We start from the raw sequence: 26,613 nt of genomic DNA on the forward strand, positions 1-26,613 counted from the left end.
CTTAGGAAATGCGCGACCGCCGTTTTAGTTCCACATTTTTTTTTTCTAGCTTTGAATTGAGTTTTCCAAAGAAACTTAGTTACAGTTCTTGCAAAACGATGTATCTACGCTTGGAACTCGAATTCGGCAAGGCATCTCCATTGTGCCGATTCTTACGCCCGCACCGCAAATCTTATATCGTGGTCTGCACAACGTCCCAAATTGCGGCACGGGCATTACATTTTTTTTAACTGCGCTGATTTAGTGGTTTTCTATTATACCAGTAAAGCTCCTAATTTTTTTTTCAAATTTGAGCTTCAAATTTAATAGTTAAAATGTTAAGTTCCCCAAACTATACCGACATATATTAATTTTCCTACAGAGGCCTTTTAACAAATGGCAATACGCATGCAACCTTTACACTTTGTAACGTGTACTCGGCGTGGGGGAGATTTGGTCAGTCTTTTGTGAAACCAATTAAATGGCACCGATCAGAAGGTCACTCTGAAACGTTTACTTTACACAGTTTCGTATTAAGGCGATAGCGTTTAGGAGCTCGTGCCGCAGAAAATCCAGAGTCGGCGTCGGTGGGACCTTGAAATTCGAGAATGCAACGCACGCGGCCACGTGTGACGTCACGTGTGGCGTCACACGTGATTGTAACGTCATGACCCTATCGACCCGCTAAATTTGGCAAAATATAATCCGCTAAATTTAGCGAAAAACTTTCCCCGCCAAATTTAGCGGAACATTTTTCAGCCAAATTTATCGGGTTGATAGGGTCATGACGCAACAGCCAGGAGTAACATCACGCGTCACGTGACATGACGAAAAACGTGACGTCATGTGGCGTCCCTATTGAAAATAATTCTGAAGGGCCCATCAGCCTTGAAGGATTATGGGACCGCACAGGCCTTCAAAACCCTTCAAAAATACCCTTCAGATATACCCCTCAGAAAAAACCCTCCAGCCCCCACCCCTTAGCCCATCAACCCTTTAGACGCCCAAATGACTGTGAACCATAGACAAAAATTCAGTTCAAAACGTTATTGAAAATTTATTGCGGACATTGAGTTTTACATGCGTATTAACACTCAAAAAGACAATAAAAACCAACGCTTGTTCAAACCCGGGCGCAAGCAGCTGTCGACGAAAGAGATCATATAAAATAGCAACAACTAACTTCTTTATCACATCGAAAAATATATTTCAAAGTACTCACAATGCCGTTGGGTAAATTCCTGGTGTACGGTAGTTCAGCTAATAAAACGGAGCAGGTGCACCTCACGTACACACACACAGTCTCAGTAAGCACGTTTAGCGAAAACCACGAACTCGCAAGCAGATCCCGTCACCGTTGAGAAATTCCGAGCACAGTCAGGGTTTCGTCCACGATGTCGTCGGGGCGGCGTCTTCGGCGTATTTTTCGCTCGCTGGATTCTTCTGAGGCCGGTCTGACAAAGAGGCGCAAAGAACAAGGCGGGACAGCGGCCGTCATCCGCCGTCTCAGGACCCACAGTGCCATGATCCCGGTGCGTAGGCACTACATGCGGTTGAACGCTGATCCCGGCTGCCAGGCTTGCTGCGAGTAGGCCGACACCGGCCACCATCTCCTTGAATGCGCTGAACACGATGGTGCTCGAGCGGTGCTGAAGGCGGCCAACGCCGAACTGGGGTTCACTTGCGGAACCAAGAAAGAAACGGCACGGATTAAAACAGACCAAGGGGCGAGCCCTCAAAGCAGCGCTTACCTTTCTGGATGTAGTAAACGGTCCGTTCCAGATCTCCATGGCGGTGAGAAACAAACCGCCCACGAGCGGAAAGAAAATGGCTATAGCGGCCTCCTGACTTCTTCGGCTTCCTCACACCACTCTCTCCCGCCGACCATTGGAGAAGCGTGCCGTCCGGAACTGGCGGTATTGCACCCTCTCCCCATTGCCGGGGGGAGAGAAGCGCAGTGTGTGTGTGTAGGCATTGTAAAAGGGGAGGGGGGGGATTTGAGTTGCCTGTTCGTGTTTTTGGCGACGGCGAAAAAGAGAGGACTTCCGACTCTGGTGAAAAGCAAAGTATTTTTGTTTATTTACTTTTTTTCCTTTTTGGGGACAGTCCCTCGCGGGGAAACCGGTTCCCGGCACGAGTCGCTGCCGCTTCGCCCTCGGAACCTCCCCAGCGCAGCGTTCCTGAATTTGGGCAACGCGCTGCTCTCGGCTTGCCCTTTCTATTATTATTAGTGCAACAAGTAAAGCTTGTTCTCCTCAAAACGCCGCTCGGCCAACAACACTCGGCCCGCGCCTTGTCAATTCTCCACATGGGGCGATCAAACCCCTAGCCCCCTTGGCGACCGAACACCCGGCCACTGACAGACGGGTCGAGGAGCCCAGTTGTGTTTGATAAAAAAGCAGTAATAAAAAACTGACCGTACAGACATACGATCGACATTCTCCATATAATTATTTGTTTTCCCTTTGTGAACAATACGTAGCTATGTTCTAATTCTGCGACATGTATTTTCTCCACCTAGGCCGTGTCCCCACAGAGATCTCAAGAAGCCTGAAGGTTTTACCGAAACCATTAGAAAAGTTCTTGACAGGGTTTCAGACATTTCAAGGCATTGTAAAGGGGACTTCAGACATTTCAGGAGAGCCTCTGACGGGGCCAACGAACCCACCAGGAAATATCGGTTCACCTTTCAAACATCACAAGAATTCCTGAAGTCCCCTTCACACCCTTTAAAGAATTCCTGAAGTCCCCTCAGAGCGATTTTCAATAGGGGTTAGACGACACATGACGCTACAGACTAGGCCACGCCAGAGCCGTATATGGGGAGAGTTCGTCTAGTTTATGACCTCGCCGCCTTAACGCCCCTCTCCCGAGTGAACCAATCAGCGCGCGGCGCAGAGCGAGAGGCGTGAGCGCATGCGCGTGAACTTCCGGCTGCTCCTAGCTGAGCGGGGAGGGACGCCATTTTCATTATTTCGCCCGGTGGAATGCATGGGATCGGCATCTAAATTTCGGTTATTTCCCTTTATATTGCTGGCTCTGGCAAAAAAAAAATGTATAAATATATATATATATGTATATATATATATATATATATATATATATATATATATATATATATTGTCATTCCTCGATGGGTTAAGAAGCTAACAAGTGAAGTTTTCTCGACGTCTGACCGCAAACTTTATTCAGGCAAATAAGAAGTGGGCCCGTAGCAGACAACGCGCAGCTTCAACAGTGCTCTGTACGGAACGCGTGTTGCGTCAGAATGGCGCTCGTCTCCTCTTTGCCCCCTCGTTCCTGTCTCGTCCGTACGGCGCTTTCCTCCCTCTCCTCCACTTTTCTCCTCTCCAGCGCCTTGGTCGCAACCACCCACTGGCTAGACACTCCCAATATACGGCTCTCGGACACACACACACTCTTGCACGGCTTGAATGCGAGCGCGGTTCTATACACCACCACAGCGTTTACAAACAAGCCCGCGTTTGCCCGCACCGAGGGTGGACATTGCGCTTGCGCAGAAACCAAAATCGCGCGAGGCGAAGCTCCTGCGCGTGCGCAGTGCCGACGGCAGCGCCACCGCAGTGGTGTGACGTCACAGACTTCGGTTGGTCCATGTAAGAAGGCTTTGTGATTGGCGTCCGATGGTGCCTTCACGTTCCCCTCTTAAGATTTTGTTATAATCCGACGTCGATCTCAGCGAACGCAGCCTAGCGCTGCGGACACAGATACTGATTTGCCGGAGATATCGGTCCCTGCTCGCCGGCCAATGAAAGGCGCGCGTCCTGCGCTACGCAGCGTTCGCTGCGCTCAACGTCGAAGTATAACGGCCTTTAAAGGTAAAAATTAAACGACCCCCAATTTTTTTTTTATTCTTAATATTATTTAATGGTTGGGATGCAGTTCTGGGCAGCATGGGTTTGGTGCAGAAAATGTATCCACAACATATTTGGTTGACGCCCCCAAGGGGTTTCTGACGATCGTCAGAAGCATTACTTTACTTGCAGGCCCACTGGTGTGTAACTTTATTTGGTTCTCTTTTCATTTTCTGTCTCTTTGTCCCAAACGTGTGTGTTCACTAGCTTCAGCTACCTCGTCTTCGTTTTCTTTTAATATACAAGTCACTTAATAGCTCTTGAGAATGCTGTCTCAAATAAGCGACTTCAAAATTAAAGTCCTAGACCCATTTATTATTTTTTGCCCGTTCAAGTTCTGCATTCATCTCAAATTAAAACAACTTTCGTCAAAAGGAGACATTTAATTCGATTTTTTTATAAACTACCTAATGTCATTATAAACTCCGCTTGAAATTTGACACGGATCCAACGTCTGTGCGTTTTCAAATTTCGCTCTAGGTTGTTATTGATGAGCACTAAAATTTACCGCTTGATTTGCTGCCGTGAACTTGGACTTTCCACCAAACTAGTTAGGATAATAATATAAATTCAGTGCTTCAAGAAAATATCTACGATAATTTTAATTTTTTAGCATTGGAGTGGTTTGTATTTTCTACTTTTATTCTTATAGAATAAAAATCGTTGTTGTTCAAAGGACACTACATCTCTGATGCTGTATGTGACTACCTTTTAGCATGAGGCTTCCAAAATTGTGTTCAAAATAAATAAATAAATTTGAATCTAATTGCTATATTTCGTTTTGTTATTTGTCGTAACGTACGGAACAAAACAAATCAAAACAAAACCAAGATGAGTTAAAGTTCGAAAGCTAACGTTTTAAAGAAAACTCGCGTTTGGGGCCAAGAATGGCAGAAAGGCGTCTAACCAGGCTCAAGCTCTATACAACCTCACGCTTCGAGGCAAACACAGCCTCAGCAGGAATGACTTGCTGTAGTAGTCCAGGAAATCAATTATTTAACTTTAATTTCTTCCTAAACGTTTTTTTCCTAAATGTTTTCTTCCTAGATGTTTGTTCCTAAACGTTTTACGGTTTCGGTAACGGTTACGGTTTGAGTTCGTGTGCGAAGCCGACACTGAGCGGCCACTCGTTGTGGCCTCCGGATAGAAAATGGCCACGCGGCTTCCTCGACACATATATACTGAATGACCATGTTATCTCTCCAACAGAACCGTGGAAACAATTTTGATGGATTCCATGCTTTGACGGAAAAGGATGGGACAGGACCCAAACGCCTCTCTAAAAACTATGACGGTCTTTTGCATCTTTTATAAATTCTTGAAGTGTAATCAGGACCCTTAGAAAACTTCAGCGGTCGTCTACAGCTCCTTAAACATTTTTGAATGCTACGTAAAAACCTATGAAAAATTCTGGTGTGCCCCATAATCTGTTTTTTTAATAGGGTACGGCGCCGACTGTTGTTCTTGCTCTAGTGGTCGAGGATGGCGGACCACGTCGGGCGAGAAGAGCGACAGTTGAAACTCCGCGAGCGTGAGTTTCGTGGGGCAGGAGGGTTGCGCGGACGAAAAACAAGGTGCTTGGGCCGAATTCCCGAAGGTCTTCCACGTCTTGTCGCAGCGCTGCAATCTTGTTGGATGCAGTCGAGGATCGCGCCGATTTGCTATCAATTGGAGTGACGGGCTTGAGGATTGGGCAGACGCGAGAGAGGAGCGGAAGGGTATTGAATGGAGGCTTCCATGATCTTATCAGCGTGAAGAGCCAAAGCAGGCAAATAAAGCCCTGATGCTGTCGGAAGATTGCACCAACGGTGGAAGTCGTTATTAGTCTTCCACTGTCGGGTGAAGTCGTTAAAAGACTTCCGCCGTCGCTGGAAGTCTTACGGTAGAAATTTCTTTCGGTAGCTGGACGTCGAAGGTTACGGCGCGGTCGCCCAGAAGCTATTTAATCTGACAAAGAAGTTTTAAGGGCGACGGTCACCAAGTTTCCCCGCTGATGCAAGCTGCCGTAGCCGCATGCACTCGAAAAGCATGGTGCGTTTTTATATGTCAGCGTTCAGTATGTCGTACGTGTTCATTCTAGGCGCACTCCAGAGGATGTCCTGTCTCTTGAGCACGGCATCGCTGGGGTGCGAGGCGTAGGGGTTCCTGGACCATACCTCTTGAAATGTGATCTATAACCCTCGGAAGCTGCCCTTGGCTTGCAGAAACCATACTTCGGGGTGCTGCGCCCAGAAAAATGGAAGACAAACAGCGTGGGTGCCGACAGCTGGTAGGGAAGCAGCGGGGAGCCCAGAGGACCACTGGGGACGCTTCGTTAATTCATTCTGGGTTCCTTGTGGTCTCTGCTTCGTCCGAGTCACCAAGGTAGCAGTTGTATCAGAAAGGGAGTACCAGCCTAGAGTCTTGACTAGAACTGAATTGCATTTCTTTTTCTCACACGACCCTCCTTTTTTCAGGGCCCGTGGCTATTGCCAAAACATATTTATCTTTGGGCTACATAGGCACAATGCCTTGAGCCCATACGATTGCAGGCTTTGTTATTGCTTTGCGCCTTAAAGGGGACCTCCAGTTATTAATACTGGAGCATTTCTAACAATAACCTATGCTCCCTACAAGAGCTGACTCCGACGAGCTGTTCACCAGTTGGCATGGAAGCTTTCTAGCTATGAAGTGCTTGAGCCTTTTCGCCTTCTAATTGCAGGTTAGTAAACACAAATCCCGCCAATGTTTCCAGTCGAACAAAGTTTGCCCTTTTTAAGTTTTCATGGCCAGAAACGTGTTTTGAATAATTTAGAGTGTTACTGCTTCTTTTGGGCTGTCACGCAGAGAAAACCCCAGGCCCTATGTCAAAGGTTTAAGTTAAATTTTGTGGAAAATCTCATCAAGAAAGTCCTAAAACTCGAAACTATTTAACCACACTTCAACAAGCAGTAGCCGAACTCAAGGGAATGCTAAAACAAACTGATGAAACACTTTTATCAGTTTCCAAACAGAATATTATGCTGACTCGAAAACCAAAAAAGCCTCAAACAAACCGATCATACTCTACTAACACTTACAGGAAAAAACGCTCAGTTAAATATCGATGTAGCTTTTATGAAGTTTAAGGAAAAGGATATTGGCACCGGTGAAGATCCTTCGTTTTCGGCCGCTCTATAACATCTATCTAATCTAAAAATGCGCTGCGATGACGCAGAGGGTAGGTCCCGCCGATCACACGTGTTATTTTTCGGTCTCCCCGATAAAGATAAGGAGACCTGGAATCAATCGGAATGTTTGGTAGTCAAACTGTGTTCCAAAAAACTCTGTATTAGTGTCGACCTAAACAGAATTAAAAAAAAACGCATCGTCTGGGATCTTAGGATGAACAGCAGTGTCGTCAATTATCGTTAGCTTCTTTTTATTTGAAGAAGAAAGTATTATGTCATTAGCATAGTAACAAAAAAATCAGCCTTCTGCTATAGGAGCGGATTTCCCTGTACCTGTGCTACTCGCGCACCGCAAACCTCTTTAATTTTCAAGATCAAAAGGTTTGCCCTTTATATTTCATAACGACAGGCTGTTGATTGCTGACAGATATTTTATATTTGATGCTGCAAAAAGTTTGGCCTAAGAAAAAAAAAAAAGCACACAGGTGTGTTTACCATTTCTTTTTCACGCCACACCCTCATCAAGTTCTGCCGCACAGTGTTAGACGCATCTGTGACGTGTCCATTGCACAGTATGTACTCTTCACAAACGTCAGAAGTCTTATACCTGAAGGGGAAAATGTGCATCCATTGACTGAAGCCTGCAAAATGAATATTGTTTTGCTTTCTGAAATGTGGCTAAACCCTGATATCGCTTAATCAGAATTGTTTCCTCCGTATTCTGATTTCCATGTTCAGCGTACCAACAGAGTCGAAAGGAGAAAATGGCGGGTGTTCTTTTAGCCGTGAATAATCGTATTCTATTAAGGTTTATCTTAGTAGAAACAAGCCTGGAAATTGTCTGGGTATGCTTAACCATTTAGTCATATATTATTCTGGGCGTATTCTACAGGCCGTTACATAGTTGTGGGAATTTTGTTATTAGGCTTTATAAATGCGCGTTCCAATTTACGACCTTTTATCACAGTGCCACCCTTGTTATTCTTAGATACTTTCATTGCACGAATATTCATTGGACTGCCATTTATTCCGGCTGTGATTTTCCGACGCTTTCGTTAAGGTTTGCCTTGACTAAATTTTCCAACGATATCACTTAACCAACCAGGACTACCAAAAACCGTAGTAATTTGCTCGATTTGCGTTTAACACAGAGCCAGCCATTATCAGTAATGTTATATACTTACGCGGAATTAGTGACTATCTTTTTATCAAATTAACACTCTCTCTCACCACTCCTCCTAAATCACACTACACTGAATTGAATAAGGATTACGGGACTGCTTACTTTACCTCTTTCAACTAACAGCTAAAACACTTCTACGAAACGTTTTTGAACGGTTTGGAGGGAAATTCTCTCAACGTTAACTGGACGCTGCACAGAGATAAAGAAATTGAACTCATTGAGTATTTTCTACCACCCACTCATGTCATCTCCGATAACCACAAAGCGTGTTATAACAAAAACCATTCGTAAACACAAAAAAAGGCTTCATAGACGGGCTAAGTGTTGCGACAGGCCGGTAGCTTGGGACAAACACCACGAGTGTTCAACAGGATATAAAACAGTTATAAATGAAGCAAAAGCTAAATTATATTCTCTGGAGCTCTCTGACATTTGGAGTAACAAGTCAAATACATTTTTGAAGCTCGTTAATCTGTCTGCGTCGCCTCCCGTACAAATCACAAACGACAGCGAGCATAAATTATTTGATCCTCAGTGCTCTTTCAGTTAATAATTTATTCAGTTTTCTCTTTACCTATGAAAACCTCCAGAATACTATCGTATCACGCCAGTTTTGCACACTCCGATGGGGCCCATCACCACTAAAATGCCGGCATCCTGGAAGCAGTCGAGAACTTAAAAAGGTCTTTCAGTTCAGGAAAGCACCAAATCAATTCTAAGACCCTAATAAACACAAAACGCATATCAGCAGTTTTCTTTTGAGGCATATTTTTGCCAGTCACTTTATATTTTTGAAATTCCGCGGGATTGAAAAAGTGGCAACATAAACCCTGTTTTCAAGTCTGGTTACCGCCACATAATAACAGACTATCCTCCATTCTCCTCAAATAGCGTATCGACTAAGATCATTCAAACCCATACTTTACTCCGGTATACAGAAATATTTTGCAGATAAGAACATAATCTTCGTTCACTAACAGAGATTCCAGAAAGCATACTCCTGTGAAACGCACTTAACATAATTTCTTCATGAAATTCCCGCTGGTTTAGTAAAATATTCAGATTGACGTCATTTTCCTCTACTTTTTCAAAGCATTTGATAGGGTCTCTCATCCGCGTCTTGAGTTAAAACTTAACAAATTTAAAATCGAGCCCACTCTCGTAAAGCAAATAAAAATAAGTTTGGCTAACCGCACTCACTACACCACCTTTAATAATCTTAAATCCCCCTCGTACGCGGTAACCTCAGGTGTTACTCAGGCAGTGTACTCGGGCTCTTACTGTTTTAATCTAGATTAATAATATTCATGAGCACATCTCGTCATCAGTTCGTTTGTTTGTAGATGACTGCGCATTTTACAGGCCAATTCTTTTTCCCGACGACTATCATACATTGCAAACAGATATAAAACAAATTATTCATTGGTGCAGTAAAGGGCAGATGACCCTGCAATTTAACAATTGCAACTTCCCTTCGTTTTCTCGTTATTCTCTTCTTCGACCTTTAACTTGCCATCTCGACGCCTCTCCTCTCACCATTTGTAGTCCATATAAATATCTCGGTATTCATTTAACATCTGACATTTCATGGACGTCTCACATCAATATACTGCAATCGCAAACCGTACCCTCGGCTTTTTGCACGCAAACCTGACGCCCACAGAACCAGACATAAAACAACTAGCTTAGCTTTTGTTCGGTCTAAGCTTGAATTAGCTTCTTCTGTATGCTGCCCTTGTTAATCTTACCCGATTATAAAAGTTGAATTCGTCCAAAAGCAGAACTCTCCGGTTTATATTGTTTGATTACTCAATGTTCACAAGCATATCTGGACTGCGCGAAACTGCTAACCTTCATACACTTTCATTAAGGCACCGAGTGTCCCATCTCTCTCTCCTTCACCGCATCTTTTATTATGACACATGCCTCTTCGGAAATCGCTGCTTTTGCCCCGTGCTAAATTTCCTCCGCTTTGACCACTCCTGTAAGTTCAGGCTAATTTTTTCATCAACTTCTTCATACAGTAATTCAAGTTTACCGTTGGCCATCAACGATTTGAACATACTGCCAAACGAAATTGCTACCATAACTTACTCACATAAATTTGCTGCCTGTATAACCACTTTCATCTCTTCTCTATCCGACCGATCCCTCTTCCTAGTGTGTTAACATTGCGTGCAAAAATGTTCGGTTGCAAAAACAAATGTACTAATCCCTTCTGCAATGCCCATAAGGGCCTTCCAGGGTAATCAATTATGATGATGATAATAATAACTTGCGGAATTTTTGTTAACCAACAACCATGGCGACATTGCGGCGGGCGCACGAGGAGCGAGCGCGGGGACAAGGGATGGGGGCGAGGCGCGTGGTTAGGGGACAGAACAGCTCATGGCGGTGTAAGCCGCCGAACACCGGAAAATCGCCTGAATTATAGCTACTGTGATGATTTGGGCTTCATTCTTCAGACAAACGGGGAGTCGGAATATCAAATTTGGCGCACAATCATCGGGCTTACCGCCTGTGTGGGGCCGAGTCATGCAGTGTCATGATAAGAGGCTCCTGCACATGCTCGATTTCATGGAAATGCTCGAGTTCGCCAACGACCAGGCGATCATGGCAACGTTCCCTCGCGCAAATTTCTGCAACCTGTTCCGGCATATCCTGTGAGTTTGATGGAAAGATATAAAAACTTATGAAAGAATGAAGACAATGTCCAGCATCCGAGTCCGAGTCCGCCTGGAGAACGAGGCTGTCATCCTGGTGTCAGCCCGCTCAAGAACAACGCCGAGGAGACCGAAGACGCCGTGGACAGATAGCGCCAAGAATCAGGACACCGAGATGATAACGTGGTGTATACATGCTTGCTCTAATGTTCGGCTGTCCCATGGTCCCACCTTGCTCCCGCTATCCCGTTTGCAACGCATCGGTCAATTTCTTCACCGCGGTTAATAGGCTAGAATGAAAGCTTTGTGAGGATTTAACTAATTTTAATTAAAAAGTGGCTGCTGTTTTTTTTTGCTCTCTATCTTTACCTGAGTTAGTGGTCGTGCAATCTTGAAGACTTTTTCAACTTAAGCGGCGTTATTGACTATTCTTGGTTGGAGAGGAAGACCGGTCAAAAAGCAAACAAATCGTGTGCTATTGTCACTCCTCGTCTAAATTTTATATCAGTGTAAATTTGAAAACGACCGTTCCTGATTTTATGTGCGTTCACACTCTTCACTCGATCAAGCCGTTGCGTGAGCTGAAAGTCTTATTGAAGTTGACCGGCGCTATTGATGATGCTTCTTTGAGAAGATAGATTGGTGGGAAAGCAGACGAATACTTTCTTATGACGAAAGTAATCCCTGGAGAAGGGGAACAAGAGGGACAAAGGACAAACATAAATCTCCAAACACAGCTAGGTGACTGGTGAGCGACCGAAAAAATCCGCCTGGTCCGGGCATCGAACCCGGGACCTCTCCATTACAAATCGAGCGCTCTAGCAACTGAGCTAACCAGAGGTTAGACGTCAGTAGAGCAAGCAGGTTTTATCAGCTGCCACCAGTCGAACACCAACAAGGGTGAAGCTTGCAATTTAAGGCTAATGGAGAGGTCCCGGGTTCGATACCCGGACCAGGCGGATTTTTTCGGTCGCTCACCAGTCACCTAGCTGTGTTTCGAGATTTATGTTTGTCCTTTGTCCTTCTTGTTCCCCTTCTCCAGGGATTACTTTCGTCATTCTTGTCTAGCTCGCTTGCACCTTTGCATTTAATTTCATTATAATTACTTTCTTATTCTCACTTTTTGTTTATTTTAAGATGAAAACGCAGTTTACGGTCTCTGAAGGTTGATAATTATTGTGAGGTGTTCTGCCCCTCAAAGGTGGGTGGTCTTAACGTCTGCCGTAATGATGAGTGTCTGCTGGGTTTGTGGAACATGAGCAATCCAGAAAAGGGGGGGGGGGGGGGGGTTGTGGGGACTTCGGACACCAAGAACATTGGCAACGATGAGGCGGGCGTGCGGCGAGCGAGCGCGAGGCTAGGGGTAGGACATTTCAGCCATGGCGGCGTGAAGCGAGAAACACATGTGAGCAAAAATCGCGGCGCTTCGCGCGGCTGAGCGGCGTAACCGTGACAACCATTGCTGTCATTGGTGGTTCCTTACGTCGTGCGGCGCTGCGATGCAACGCACTTTCTGCTCACATGTGGTTTATACTTAAGTCGCCGAACACCTGAAGATCGGCTCAATAAATGCTACAGTTATGACCTGGGCCCCTTTCTCCGGACAAACGGTGAGCGAGAATACCACAAATTACGTATATCTATAAAAAAAAAAAACGGCACGCACAGTGTGTTACAAGCAACTCGACTCTATGTAGACTTTCACACTGGGCGGTGTTACAATTCTGGTTTATAATGAGCTGCGATATAGGTTGCTATTGGCGTCTATCCAAAGCTTGGTAGGTTTCGAAAAATGTGAGACATATTCTATTAAGTTAAGTATAACCTCAACCACGTGCAAATAGTCCGGAACTCGGATAAAATTTCCTAGTCGTGACGTGGTAATGGCATCTCCCCTTCTATCAAAAAACAAACAAACAATGTGTACCAGAAGCTACTTTGAATTCCTGAGCAAGGGTAGCGTAAGACCACGAAATGGTTCTTAATTTTTGTTATTGACGGACGTTATTTATTAAAGGAGGATACAGATTTTGCAATTCTATATTGAAATAATATGAGCCTATTTAACAAATGTATGAGAACGCATGAGGCTAGATAAGAACTTACTTGCGCCATATTTAAGTATATACATTCTGATAAGTCATCGGACGAATACACCAGAAAGTTTTTTTTTCCCCCTTTTATTTTCAGTGGCGTTGTCGGGTCCGGAAATCCGGCATAAATTTCCAGCGATGCCTCGAATATGTAACAGCTATGTCTCCGGTCGTTAACTCCGATCGCGATAAAATCAATATGAGTGTTCCGTAAAACCCAACTCTTGCTGTTTTTACGGAGGCTCAGTATTGACGTCTCAGGCCTCACTAAAACACACGCGTTCCTATCACTTAAGCTGCGGATATCCTGCTTTTTTATACGCCGTTCTCTTATCAGCGCTATACCGACGCCTTTCCGATAACCGGTGTCTGGCTCCCTGCTTGACACTCCACACCTGCTTCGCAGCAACTGCTGACATTCGGGTCTTCCGATTACAGCCCCTAATAATAGTATCTTACTATTATGGAGGTATGCCACAAATGCGCACTATAATTACTCTTGATTTAGTTTATTTACGTAATTCTACTACCAGATGTATTTATTTAAAATACTTCACAAACTGTTTCTTAAATTAGCTACATTACCTAGAGCAGATTAGATGGTTGTATTTGAGCCATGGTTCCTATATATAAACTTCTAGCTGGGAACCTCATCATGTAAAAATGACATTTTTTAATGTTGAATTGCGCAAGGGGGTCGTCACACTCTTTTTTCTTTGTTTTTACATTTAGAAAGTAAAATGTGAATAATCAGCGAGATAATAAGAATGAAGCTTGCCATGGCACACTGTTCACCTCATTGTTCTAGATTGAAAATTTCAAACGCAGTAGTAAGACGTTAACAATAATATTAATAATAATAATAATAATAATAATAATAATTTATTTGGGTAGATATTTCTTCAAATCGAGGCACGGGTCTGTCAAAGCCAGTAAAGGCTTGTGGGACAGCACCCTACAGGTCATAGTCACAATATCCCCACACACAAACAGTATCAAGCTCATCATACAGTAGCTACTCTCGAATGAAATAAAACATGATGAAAAAAAAAGCATACACATAGGTTCAATAACTACACTGTGATGCAATAGATGGATATGTAAAAATAAAAACCATACACGCGCACACACACTCACGCATAGTTGTGTTGTTCAATTGAAATCTTGGGGCACTTGTTTGAGTTCTTTTAAAGAGTTCACACCATATATGGTTTCTGGCAAGTCATTGAAGGTTGAAGGCACATAAAAATTGCGAACACGTTTTCCATAGTTCGTGGTGATAAAAGGCACTTTATAGCGTTCGGTCCGACGAAGTGATCTAGACACTGTGTGAGGCTCTTTATAGTCATCGTTCCAAAAATATTTCAATACCACAGTCTGAATGAATAAAGCATGGAATAGTGGCAAAACTAAAGTTGTTATTTTTTCTTTTTCAGTTTGTGACGATGAACAGTAGACAATGCTCTTAAACATTCCTTTCAAAATTGAGTCAATTTTTTGGCACCATATCACAGACCCATGCCCGAAAATTGTTATGCCATACCTTAAAACACTGTACGCTAACGCTTGAGCTATCATCTTTTTGGTTGATATAGGAATTAATGATCTTGTATTATAGAGTAAGCAGGACACCTTTCTCAGTTTTTTACAGATATAAGACATGTGAAAATTCCATGACAAAGCACTATCAAACTCAATTCCTAAATACTTAACCTGATCTGCATAAGGCACTGGGCAGCAGTTGCTGTCTGCACAGTCAGACGTATGCATGTAAAGTGGATGATCAAATGTTATAATTCTTAGGGGATTATGAAAGCAAATAAGTTTAGTTTTTGATATATTTACCTCAAGACAATTTCTTTTAAACCAGTCAAGTAAGCAGCACGTGTCTTTTTGAAGTAGCGTCATTGCTGTAGCATAATCAAGATGGAGCGAGAGCAACACCGTGTCGTCAGCGTATTGGAATAGTCTACATGTGGAGACAGCGTTGGACATATTGTTGACAAACACGTTGAAAAGAAGAGGTGACAAAATAGATCCCTGGGGGACTCCAGCTTTTAAATTTACCTTGGAGCTTCGTCTATTGTTTATAGAGACTACTTCTGTACGGCCGCTCAAAAAGTTTTGAAGTAGAGAAAAGAATGGACCGCGGAATCCAATTTTATGTAATTTTTTAAGTAGAATGCTATGGCTGACCGTGTCGAATGCCTTCGCCACATCAATAAAAAGTGCACACGCGACTTGACGCCTTTCAAAAGTAAGATGCAGTTCATCAGAAAAATCTTCCAGAAGTGGTTGGGTACCCCGGCCACTAACGAAACCATATTGTCTAGATGATAGAATATCAAAGCTATCTAGATACGACGTCATAGTATTAAGGATATGTTTTTCCAAAATTTGGACTATACAAGGTAAAATTGAAATTGGACGGTAATTGTTAAGTTTTTTACGCTCTCCACCTTTGAATAAAGGCTTTACTAAGGCACTCTTCAAATCATCCGGAATTTTCCCATTGGAAATGAAACCATTTAACATATAAAGGAGTACGTGCTTTATAAAATCATAATTTCTCCGTAGGTCTTCTGCATTGATTCCATCTATACCAGGGGACTTGTTTGATTTAAAACTGAACAGTGCAGTTCTAACATCAAGCTCCGTCATCTGAGGAAGGAAAGCCGAAGAAGCATTTGAGTCTACAGTCCCTGCCGAAAACAGAGCGTCATCACGGGCTACTCCGGAGAATTTAGCGAAGAACGTATTAAAGTCCTCAACCAGTTGCGTTGTATCGTGACCGAATTCTTTCTCGAGTGTGTGATCAATTGATTCATTAATCCCCATGCCTCGTAGTTGATTCACCAAACACCAGGTATGTGATATACTTGACCTTGCTTTAAAAAATTGACCTCGAAAATATTTTCTTTTTACCGGACGTATCAGCGCGTTTAAACGATTTCGTGTACTGCGGAATTCTGTCTTCAACTGAGAATTTTTTGGAGAACGTCGGCATCGTGCCCAAAGGGCATCTTTAGACCTAATTGCTAACAGAATGTCATCAGTTAGCCAGTCGTGTTCGTTCCGACGTCTCCTCAGAGTGATGACCTTTTTTGCTTGTATCCTGAAGGCACAAAATTGATCTCTAAACTTACTGTAAACGTCGTCAAAGTTATCACTAGATAACAAAATGTTCCAATCATTCGTCCTAACCAAGTTATCAAACTTCGTTCGATCAATTATTTCAATTATTTTTGTTGTCTCTTTTGGTGGTTTAACATTGAGTTGTGGCATAAGTTGAGATGCCACGAAGTAATGGTCGGAGAGTTTTTGCTCAATTACTGCTGATTTTGCAACTATACTCGGTGCGCGTACATTAATATTATCGAGGCATGACGCCACAAGGTGATCCTCTAAAAGTTCTTCCCGGGTAGGAGCAAGAATTAAACCCTCAATACCAAATAGTGCCAATAGGTTAAGATAATCACAAACAATAGACTTGGCGGGTTTAAGCGTGTCAATGTTAAAGTCGCCTATTAAACAACTATCATCAATAGACTGAAAATTGTTAAGCGTAGCTCGGAGTTCGTTCAAAAATGTTGAAGGATTACCTGACGGAGGCCTGTAGAAAGCTAGCAACATCAACGACCACTTAGAATTCGATACCTTCAGTGATAGTGACTCGCAACTAAGAAAATTTACATCAAGTTTTTCAACACGCCAGGTATCTTTAACAAATATAGCAATCCCTCCCCCTCGTCCAATTATACGTGTTAAAAAGAACAGCTTATAACCCGGTATCTGGAATTCACTAGAGAAGTCGTCTTTAACATTGATTTGTGTCAGTACAAAAACATCGAACAATTCTATTGTATCATTCACAGTTGCTATAAACTGATCCTAATATTTGCGTATACTCCTAATGTTCACATGTAAAACACCAAAAGCGCTATCACTCAATGGGTGCAAGAAGTCTTGAAGGGACGAGAAATCCAAACACCGACAAAATTGTACTTCAATTATTCTAAGTCGTTTTCATGTTCGCAGAACCGTTTAGTAAAGAGAAAGATTAAACAATCTTCTCTAGGTCGTCCAGCCGATGGATACGGACAACTGGAGAGGATTCGGTCTTCTTTGTGAACAGCTTACCGTTCTTGACCCATGTGAACTTGTATAGCCTTGCCTTTGCTCTCGCACGTACCCTCCAAAACAGTTCCTTGTTCTTTCGGGTTAGGTTTTCGTTGACGAACAGCTTTGGCAGTGACCCGTTGGCTGCAAGAGTCCGCAGCTTTCCTCTTGAGGTGAGCCATTGCTCTTTGACTGTCATCGAAGAAAATCTAATCAGTATAGGCGGAGGGACGTCCCGCCTAGATGGTATACGATGCACTGTTAGAATGTCTCTTGGGTGGAAGTCAGGAAGGGCAAGTTGACTGGCTAACTCGCCCACCACAACAGGAAGATTTTCGTTTGCGGAATGAGGCAGCCCGTGAATCTCTATATTGGAGAGACGACTGAACTGTTCGCTGTCATTGAGTTCCTCTTGTAGATGTTGAATGGTTTCAGACTGCTCCGCTATCACTGTTCTTAAAGATGTAGTTTCAGTGCGGAGCTCTGTTATTGAGGCGGAGTTGGTGGTAGCTGTCGATAGTAGGGAGTCATACCTGTCTGATAGAAAGTCAATGAACTTCTGAACCTCCGTTACGGTGGATTTGAGGTTCTCCACTACCGGCTTTAACGTCAAGAGTTGATCCATCTTGGCTGGTAGATCAAGGAGGGACTCAACATTTGTCTTGAGTGAGGCTAGACATTCCATCCTAGATACAAGTGATCGAAATTGGTCACCAGTCAAGGGAGATTCACACCGTGACACAATTGGGGAATCAGCCCCACTATTTTGTTGTCGGCAAGGATGGCAGCGCCAGACCTCCCGTTTACCAGCACCCATGGTTTTGAAGGTGCTTTCCGCAACACCGGAGCACATCTTCCCCAGGTGAAGCGGCCTTTTGCAGTCGGCGCAGGACATATGGCGGCCATCGCTGACAATCTTCTCGTGGCATTTTGCACATTTTGATGGAGATTGAGAAGACATGGGTTTTGTGGTTTTAAGTCCACTCGAAGAGTACTTCGTACCCTGAAAGATGGCGTGGAACTGGCGATGGATGCCAGGGAGGTTAGGTACGGTTATGCTGCAAAAGCTCGCCCGGAGCAAGCGTTCGATGAATGACGATGGTTACCTGGTTCTGTTGACGCCAGGACTTGACTTCTGTAGCGAATTGCTTGCAGGCTGCTGATGAGCTTGAAATATAATGAATAACTGATAGAAATTTGAAGAGCGATCGAAAAGAACGACTGCTCTCGGGGACTTCTTCTTCTTCTTGATCAATGAATAATAATAATAATAATAATAGTAATCATAATAATAATAATAATAAATCTTTATTTAATGTTCCCAAAAACAACCGCAGTGGTCTTCACTTTGGTACACACAATAAAAAGTAAAAACCAAGTGAACAAACATGGCCGATCAAAGGACAATATAGCATTAAATTGACCTGTGGAAGAGATGCACAGAAAGTTTGAAACGATTAAGTTGTTTCAATGTTCGTACTGACGAAGTTGTTCTTGACAAAGTCGTTCGTGGTTATAAAACTTTTTTTAACCGCTTTTCTGTAAACACTTCGAATTATATCGGCATAAAATTGGGCATGACCTTTATCTTCGAAGTCTAATAATGCATAAGATGCAGTGTTTAGGAGCGTTTCTTTTAATTGTCTGGAAAACATTAATCAGTCGTTCAGAGAGTGAAGAACCTATATTTTTATCAATTTCGGGGATACTGAATTGGTGTTTCTGGTTATGAGGGGGGAGTAATGGGAAAGGGTGGTAAGTGGGGAGGGAGGGGGTGCGAGGTGGGAGGGTCTTTTTGAGAGAGGGAGTAATGGGGGGGGGGGGGTAAGGCCAGGAGAGGGAGAGTGGAAAGGCACCGCAGGAGAGTTAGGAAAGGAATTTTAGAGGCGGGGAGAGAAAGGAAGATGACTGGGGTGAGGAAATTGTTGTGTCATGTAATGCATATTTTCCTGCTAAATTCAGCAGGGAAACTGAATTGGTGTTTGACACGACCAAGGCGGAGGAGGGGAGGGAGGGGAAGAGAGAAAGAGGAAGGGAGGGCGCCGTATGATTTTCGGGGAGGGATGGGAAGGCAGAGGAAAAGGAAAGGGAGGAGAGTGATGGTGAGATGGAATTGTTGTGGCACGCGAAACTGAATGGTTCCTTAAGTCACGTGACAATAGGTCGCGCTACGTCGATTTCCCCGTTATATTCAATAAGAAGCTGAACTGGTGCTTAGGTTACGTGGCATTAATTTCCTCGATAGTTTTAGGGGAAAAACCGAATTTGTGTGTAGTTCACGTGTTATCGTCCCCATTCACTTTTGTGGGAAAACTGACAAGTAGTATTTTGGGTTTTGCTGCGGAACAGCAAGCTTCTGTCGAGCCGTGCAAAACGGTAACAATATCTAAAAATTTAGGTGTAAAAGGGTGGCCTAATAAAACTTGAAATGTCTAATTTACGGCGTGAAAAATCAAATTCTGTGCTTTCATGATACACGGTGATTGTTTTTGTTTTCCAACACAGAAAAACAAAATACGTGGTAAATGCATAAAAAAGCGGTAAAACACCGCTAAACACAAATGACACAAGGAATAGATGTACACACACCGTCTTCACTGCATGTGTTTGAAAATTTTGAGGATATTAGGTGAGAGGGTGATCCTATAACGAACAGAAACATATTTAACCAGAAATGTTGTTAATCAACGTTTTAATTTGTGGTCTGACAGGTCCTTTTACAATATACTTTTTTTTTTGAGTGGACACCACCTAGCAGCAGGTTTATCGAAATATGAGAGTGTTCCATTGTTTCAGCACGCAGTCGTAACATGGAACGGACATCAGCGCCGCGTCAACGTTTGGCATGAACGCGGCTCAACACGTCTCGAAGACGTGTGCTCCGTCAGCTTTCGGTTAGGAATAGAATCCAATCGCGCGCTTCGTGCATAAGGAATGGTAACCCCCAATGTTGCTTGATAAGGTTTGCAGAGGGGTCTAGTGCAGTATCGGCTGAAATCATATCTAGACCGGCTAAATATATCTTAATTTGGGGAAAACTCAACTATATTTAAAATATTTATCGATTAATTGTCTTTTTTCTTTATGCCGGATGATCCCGACACTCGACGCAAACGCAGTGAATCCTTTGCACAATCTTGCGTAGAAATGGTGCGTACTTTACTCTGGCACCTCGTCCCTATCTCGGCAGCTTGCATTCGGCGTATACCGTCAGGGCAATCAAGTTTGGTGTGACACGTCGCGCCACCTGGTCCAAAATATTTCCAACACTGAGAAGGCTCTTTCGGCAGCTGTGCCTGATCGTGTGGGTCGAGACTCGCTTCCTCGGCGTTAATTTAAAAGTTGTCTGGTTTCCCTGGCTTTCGATACGCCTTCAGTTGTCGCGTGCGATCCCGGATGCCTCCGCAGAAGACCAAGCGTCGAAGGGCATCGAGCGTTCGGTATTGTTGCGTGAAGGGCTGTCACAACCGAGAAGGCCTAGCTGGTGTCAAGCTCCACAGGTTCCCGTCGCGGCCCTGGGAACAAGCACGCCGCCAGCGATGGATAAATGCCGTAAGGCGTGTAAAGTAAGTACTCCGTGTTAATCGCAGAGCTCGAGACGCATTGCTAGGTGTGCTTTTTGATTTGATATTTCAATGAGGACGGTCGAAGCGCGGCGTTTTTATCATTTATGTTCGATGCGGCGAACTTCCTAGAGCCAGGTTCATGCTGTTGACATGCCGTCTTCTCGGCGGACTATTTTTGTTTGAACTGCGTTTTGAGGACAGTTGTGCCAATGTTTCGCGGAGCATTTCCTGGAACTGCGTTTCGTGAAAATTTTGCGGAGATCAGCTCACTTGGTGAACTGCTTCGCGAGGCCAGAACCTGTTTCAATTCCAGTAATGTGATCAGAGAACCACACATTCTCTAATGTTCGCGAACCGTTGCGGGCCCGTGTCAGTGAAATCTTTGTTCGAGCAGCTTTCAGCCAGGTATTTTACGCTTCCTTCTTGCGTGTACTGAACCCAAGTGCTTTTTAAAATATAGTTTAGTAGAGATTCCAACCTTACCGATTGAATTCCCAATTTGACTCGGGTGTTATATTAAATAGGGACGGGGAAACTAGAAAACCACACAAAGCACCAGTTTAAATGAGCATAGTCTGCATACCTCGCTGCCTCCTAGATATCAGTTGGGTTTGAAGCTAATTCTTGCATTCATTACTTCAGCGATGACGGTTCAAACTGGAGTCCGAACGAGAGCTCCAGGATATGCTCAACTCATTTCCTGAACAACGAACTCAGCAATATCGAGAACCACCCTGGTTACTACCCAACGCTGTTCCCAGAAGTGTACCGGAAGAAGTCTGTGGATCCTGAGGCTCAACTTGGAAGGTTCAGCAGGTAAATATTGACTTTATTCACCTTTGGTTTGTTGCTCGCTATGTGTGTGGTGGTATGTGTGCACTGGCTTGTGTGTCTGCCGGCATCTTTATGGGTGCTCGCTCGCTGTAGTGATATTAAATTCTACTTCCTCATCTAAGCTAAGCAGATCGTGCGACTGTGCGCCCTGTAAAAAAAAGAAAAAAAAAAAAAAAGCACGGGGGATTGTTTGAGAGAGATTCTGCCTGAGAGATTGCCGTGTGTCTGATTCTCTCGTATGCCCAGCAACAAAACTTGCTCAACAACTGTTAATACTGTTGGAAGCTATATTTACGAGGGTTGTTTGAGAGGTAATAATGTTACCTGCGAAGGAGTTGCCCGAGGTCGATGGCACTTGAGAAATCTACTTAGTTCTCCTTGAGCGTTATGCACTTACCGGTCATATTCCAATGTATCCAATTCATAGAGAAAAAATTGCTATTTGTCTTGGTCCTCACACTACTCACATAAAGAGTGCGATGGTATGGTCACTGTGAAAAGGCTGCTGTTTTAGTGCAGAAAACAGATGAAGGTTCTACGGTGCCAAATCTGGTGAGTATGGTGGGCAAAACAACAGTCAATGTCACATTCATGAATTCACTGCACAGAGGTGCGGGTGTTGTCTTACTTCCACGACCTTCAAAAACAGAAACGACGGCAATATGTCGTCGTCTCGGTTTTTTCGTCCTTCAGCAGATGACACAGAATGGGACGGCAGCACGTCGTGTCTGTTTCTCGAGTCGCAGGTCCTTCGGCAGATGAGGGAGAGTAGACATGGAGTGCGACGGCAGCACATTGTCGTTGCTCTTTCTCGACTCGCAGGTCCTTCAGCAGATGAGGGAGTGTAGACACGGATTGCGATGGCAGCACATTGTCGTTCCAATTTCTTGAGTTGCAGGTCCTTCAGCAGACGACATAGAGTAGACACAGAACGGGACGGTAGCACATTGTCGTGGCTGTTTCTCGAGTCGCAGGTCCATCAGCAGACGAAGGAAAGTAGATACAGAACAGGACGGCAGCACATTGTCATTCCTATTTCTCGAGTTGCAGGTCCATCAGCAGACGACAGAGAGTAGACACAGAACGGGGCGGCAGCACATTGTCATTCCTATGTCTTGAGTCGCAGGCCCTTCAGCAGACGACAGAGTAGACACAGAACGGGACGGCAGCACGTCGTCGTGGCTGTTTCTTGAGTCGCAGGTCCTGCGGCAGACGAGGGAGAGTAGACACGGAGTGCGACGGCAGCACATTGTTGTTCCTATTTCTTGAGTTGCAGGTCCTTCAGCTGACGAAAGAAAGTAGATACAGAACGGGACGGCAGCACATTGTTGTTCCTATTTCTTGAGTCGCAGGCCTTCAGCAGACGACAGAGTAGACACAGAACGGGACGGCACCACGTCGTCGTGGCTGTTTCTCGAGTCGCAGGTCCTGCGGCAGACGAGGGAGAGTAGACACGGAGTGCGACAGCAAACACATTGTTGTTCCTATTTCTTAAGTCGCAGGTCCTTCAGCTGACGAAAGAAAGTAGATACAGAACGAGACGGCAGCACATTGTCATTCCTATTTCTCGTTGCTGCTTGGAGGGGCACGATGTTTGACAGAGTGATATGAAGCATTGTCCATTACTATGAGTGACATGAAGCATTGTCCATTACTATCACACTCCTGGCCTTGATGTTTGGCAACAACTTCTCTGCAAACCACTTCTCAAATCGCTCTAGTGACACACCAAAGATGACAATGTCGCACTCAGTGTGTACCTTGTGTGGCTCGGGCACATGCAATGAAATGGAACCTTTTCGCCCCAACTGGGAGTTCATGACATTCATTTCGTCCTCTTATGACATTGAACATATGACATGACACCTGCGATTCTCGATATTCTGATAGGAAGTGTATAGTGCAAGATTAGCAGATATGTATTTGATTGTGCATACTTGTTTGCAGGTGGCAGGAGCGATCAGCATGTTCAGGTGCCTCAGCTGCAGGATCTTCAGGACTACCATCTACAGGTGGTACCAGCCCAGTGCCTTCTGAGCATGATTCAGATTCCAGTGGAAGCCCACAACGGGGGTTGGAGCTGCTGTGTGAAGCTGTAGAACTTCGAGAGAAGTGTTCAGTGGTGAGTTGGTAGTTATTATGTATTTTCCCCCCCATCTTTTGATTGCAGCAAGGTGCATCAGAAGCTGAAAAGCAGAGACTCAAGCCAAAAAACTAGCCGTTTGATTTCTGTTACAGTTAAAGCAGTACTATGAAATTGATTACATTTTGGTACCGTATTTACTTGAGTCTAAGCCGGCATTGATTTTATGCCCATCCCAAAAGGTAGAAAAATAATAAAAATATATCCTCGATTGTAAGCCAATCAAAAAGTAAAGAACACCATGCACTTTTAAAAAAAAACTGGCTCGTGCTTTCAACACTTATTTCGCTTTTGCTTGAATGATTTTTGTGATCATAGGAAGTGTCACTGTTTTCTGCGTCGTCGAATGGATCACTCGAAATAAAATTGGCCAATATTAACGAAGTAAATAAGTTTACTGTGGTTTGAGTGAGGTATTTGACACTAACCGGAATACATAAATCAGGAGAATGCTAAACTGGTGACCCGAGCTAAGATAACCAGCTCTCCACAAAGCCGTACAGGAATCAATCTCTTAGTTTTGCAATAACCGTACCAAAAACCAAACCAGTTGTTTTTGTTGAATCTTTGCTGGGAAGTGATAATTTGAAAATGAAAATCTGGAAAGTATCAGAAAACCAGTTGACATGTCATTCACTATAGATATGCATATCAAAAGCCGAGCTAGTCGGATAATGAAAAAATATGTGCTGACTGACCTCTACAGTTGCCAGTTGGGGTCAGGAAATCTGCAATGCTATACTCCGTTTCACCTTCAGTCCGAGCGCAGTGGACGCCACGAGCCATCCCAGCCGATCCAGCGCCGGGAGAAAGTCGCGTGACCTGCCGGTGGGGCGGGGCCACACCGGGAGCTCAAGGTCGCATGACACTCCCTCAACGCCGCATTGGCTGGGGTGGCTCCTAGCGTCCGCTGTGCTCGGACGGAAGGTGAAACGGAGTATAGTTACAGCTACACATTGTCAATCACGGAAAGGCTAATTCTTTGGCTGATAGAAATGAGACTGGGGATTGTGAGGCACGCTGCAGTGCATCCAGTGCCTTAACTCCCTTAGAGCCGCGGTCTTTCAGCACTCCAACAAATTCATGTTTCATGGCTGGCCTCGCTGAATGTTCAAGATGGGAAATGCTTTTTCAGGAGATCCAGACCGATGAACTCGGTACTTGCAGTCGAGGCTTCACAGTCTTCACGTGCTCCCTCGAAGGCGGCGCTGGTTGCACACAGATCACACATCGCGAGGTCTGCGACTTTGGGACACAGCACCAGCCAGAGTTGTCTTCAAAGTATTCAGGTCCAAGCGAGAGGACCAGTTTCTTCGGAGGTTACGAGAGCATCCGACATTCGGAGGATGCATTACAAGGCATTTGCAATGTAAGCATGAGTGTATTTGCTTTGTTTTTGAGCATGTTGCCCCTTGTCACCGAGCGGAGCTGTGATGTAACGCTGGGGAACCGGCTGCTCCTCTTTCTCATGAAAATGAAGCTCGGGTTGAGCTACACTGCTCTTGGTGTGATTTTTAGTGTCAATAGAACTACAGCATCGCGCCACTTCCGAGCTGTGCTGACAACGTTGACTGCTGCGACAGCGAGGTGGATTTTTCGGCCTCCCTCTAGCATTATTCGAGCTACGTTGCCAGAGTGTTTTAAAGTCAACTACCCTGAATGCAAAATGATCATTGATTGCACCGAAGTAAGAACAGAGGAGCCAAGTAGTGTTGGCCAGCAGCGCGTGCTGTACTCGAGCTACAAGAGTGGCTACACTCTCAAGTTTCTGGTCGCTGTAACCCCTAATGGGGCTATTTGTTTCCGTTCGAAGGCATACGGAGGCCGATGCTCCGACATCCATGTTACGGTGGACTCTGGGTTCTTAAACATTGTGCAGCCGGGAGACGTAATTCTGGCTGACAAAGGTTTTCCGGGCATCAGGGCAGGTCTGGCAGACACCGATGCGGTGCTCGTGATGCCACCTTTTTTATCGGGGAATGGACAGTTTAGTGAGCAAGAAGTGCGCGACACTTATGACATTGCCCAGGTCCGAATTCACGTGGAGCGTATGATACAGCGAATTAAGATATACAATATCCTCAGGACAACGGTGCCCATTACTCTGATCCCCCTGATGGATGATGTTTTCCACATGTGCTGTGTGCTGGCAAATTTGCAACCTGCCATCATCAAGCCACAGGAATAAGCGGCAGTATGTGTAGGCCCATTCAGACGAATGGCAAGGCTTGGTATGTGGCTCCAATTTCTCGTATGGGGGTCGACTCTTCCTGGGTACCAGCGTAGGCTCCAACGAGCTTGAGTATCACTTAGAGCGGTAAACCGCAACCCAGGGCCTACAATGGAAATGGCACCACCCCCCCCCCCCCTGGTTGCCGCCATCTTACCCAATTGCCACATTAGTGATCACGTGAAACTAAGATGGCTGCGCCCAGAGGTGGGCCAGGTCAGATTGGCCAGATCACGGTAAGCAGAGGGGACCTCTGAGGCTGCGTTCGAATCTTACTTGAATGGATCCGCATTATTCCGGTGGGTCATGTCACGTGACAAGACTGATAGAGCAACTGGACGCGGGTAGGTTTTCGAACGCCAAGGTACAGAACATTTACCCTAGAGCGAGATCAAGTGAATTTTGGACTGCGGCCCTACTTATTGTAATCTGGCCAATCTGATCTGGTGCACCTATGGGCGCAGCCATCTTAAAGTCACGTGATCACTAATGTGGCAAACGGTCAGGATGGCGGCAACCGGGGGGGGGGGGGGGGTGCCATTTTTGGCCTATGGTTTACCGCTGTCAGTTTACTCAAGCTCGTTGGTAGGCTCTTTATTCGCAGACGAGTTCTCTGCCAGTGACTGTTTTGAAGGGGCCCTGCAAGGACTTTTTTACTGGTTTTAGTTTGCACCGAACCTGATCGCACTGGACGTAGTGACTTAGTGAAACTTTTATTTTCTCGAAATTCGCTTATTTTAGAAGTTATAGGCAAATTAGAATTACAAAAACAAGCAAAA

The 26,613-nt window shown here is 44.6% G+C and overlaps 1 protein-coding gene across 1 annotated transcript; it reads left to right on the top strand.

The window, feature by feature from the left end:
• The first annotated feature begins 20,278 nt into the window (after positions 1-20,278).
• On the top strand, positions 20,279-26,241 carry LOC115311472. The gene is made up of 4 exons (XM_040215118.2): positions 20,279-20,627; positions 21,270-21,443; positions 23,409-23,583; positions 24,740-26,241. The coding sequence occupies exons 1-4, from the start codon at positions 20,458-20,460 to the stop codon at positions 25,790-25,792; spliced, it is 1,572 nt and encodes a 523-aa protein (XP_040071052.1). The 5' UTR covers positions 20,279-20,457; the 3' UTR covers positions 25,793-26,241.
• The last annotated feature ends 372 nt before the right edge of the window (positions 26,242-26,613 follow it).

The sequence above is a fragment of the Ixodes scapularis genome, unplaced genomic scaffold, assembly GCF_016920785.2.
Source record: "Ixodes scapularis isolate PalLabHiFi unplaced genomic scaffold, ASM1692078v2 PGA_scaffold0__279_contigs__length_252992795, whole genome shotgun sequence".
Classification (NCBI taxonomy): domain Eukaryota; kingdom Metazoa; phylum Arthropoda; class Arachnida; order Ixodida; family Ixodidae; genus Ixodes; species Ixodes scapularis.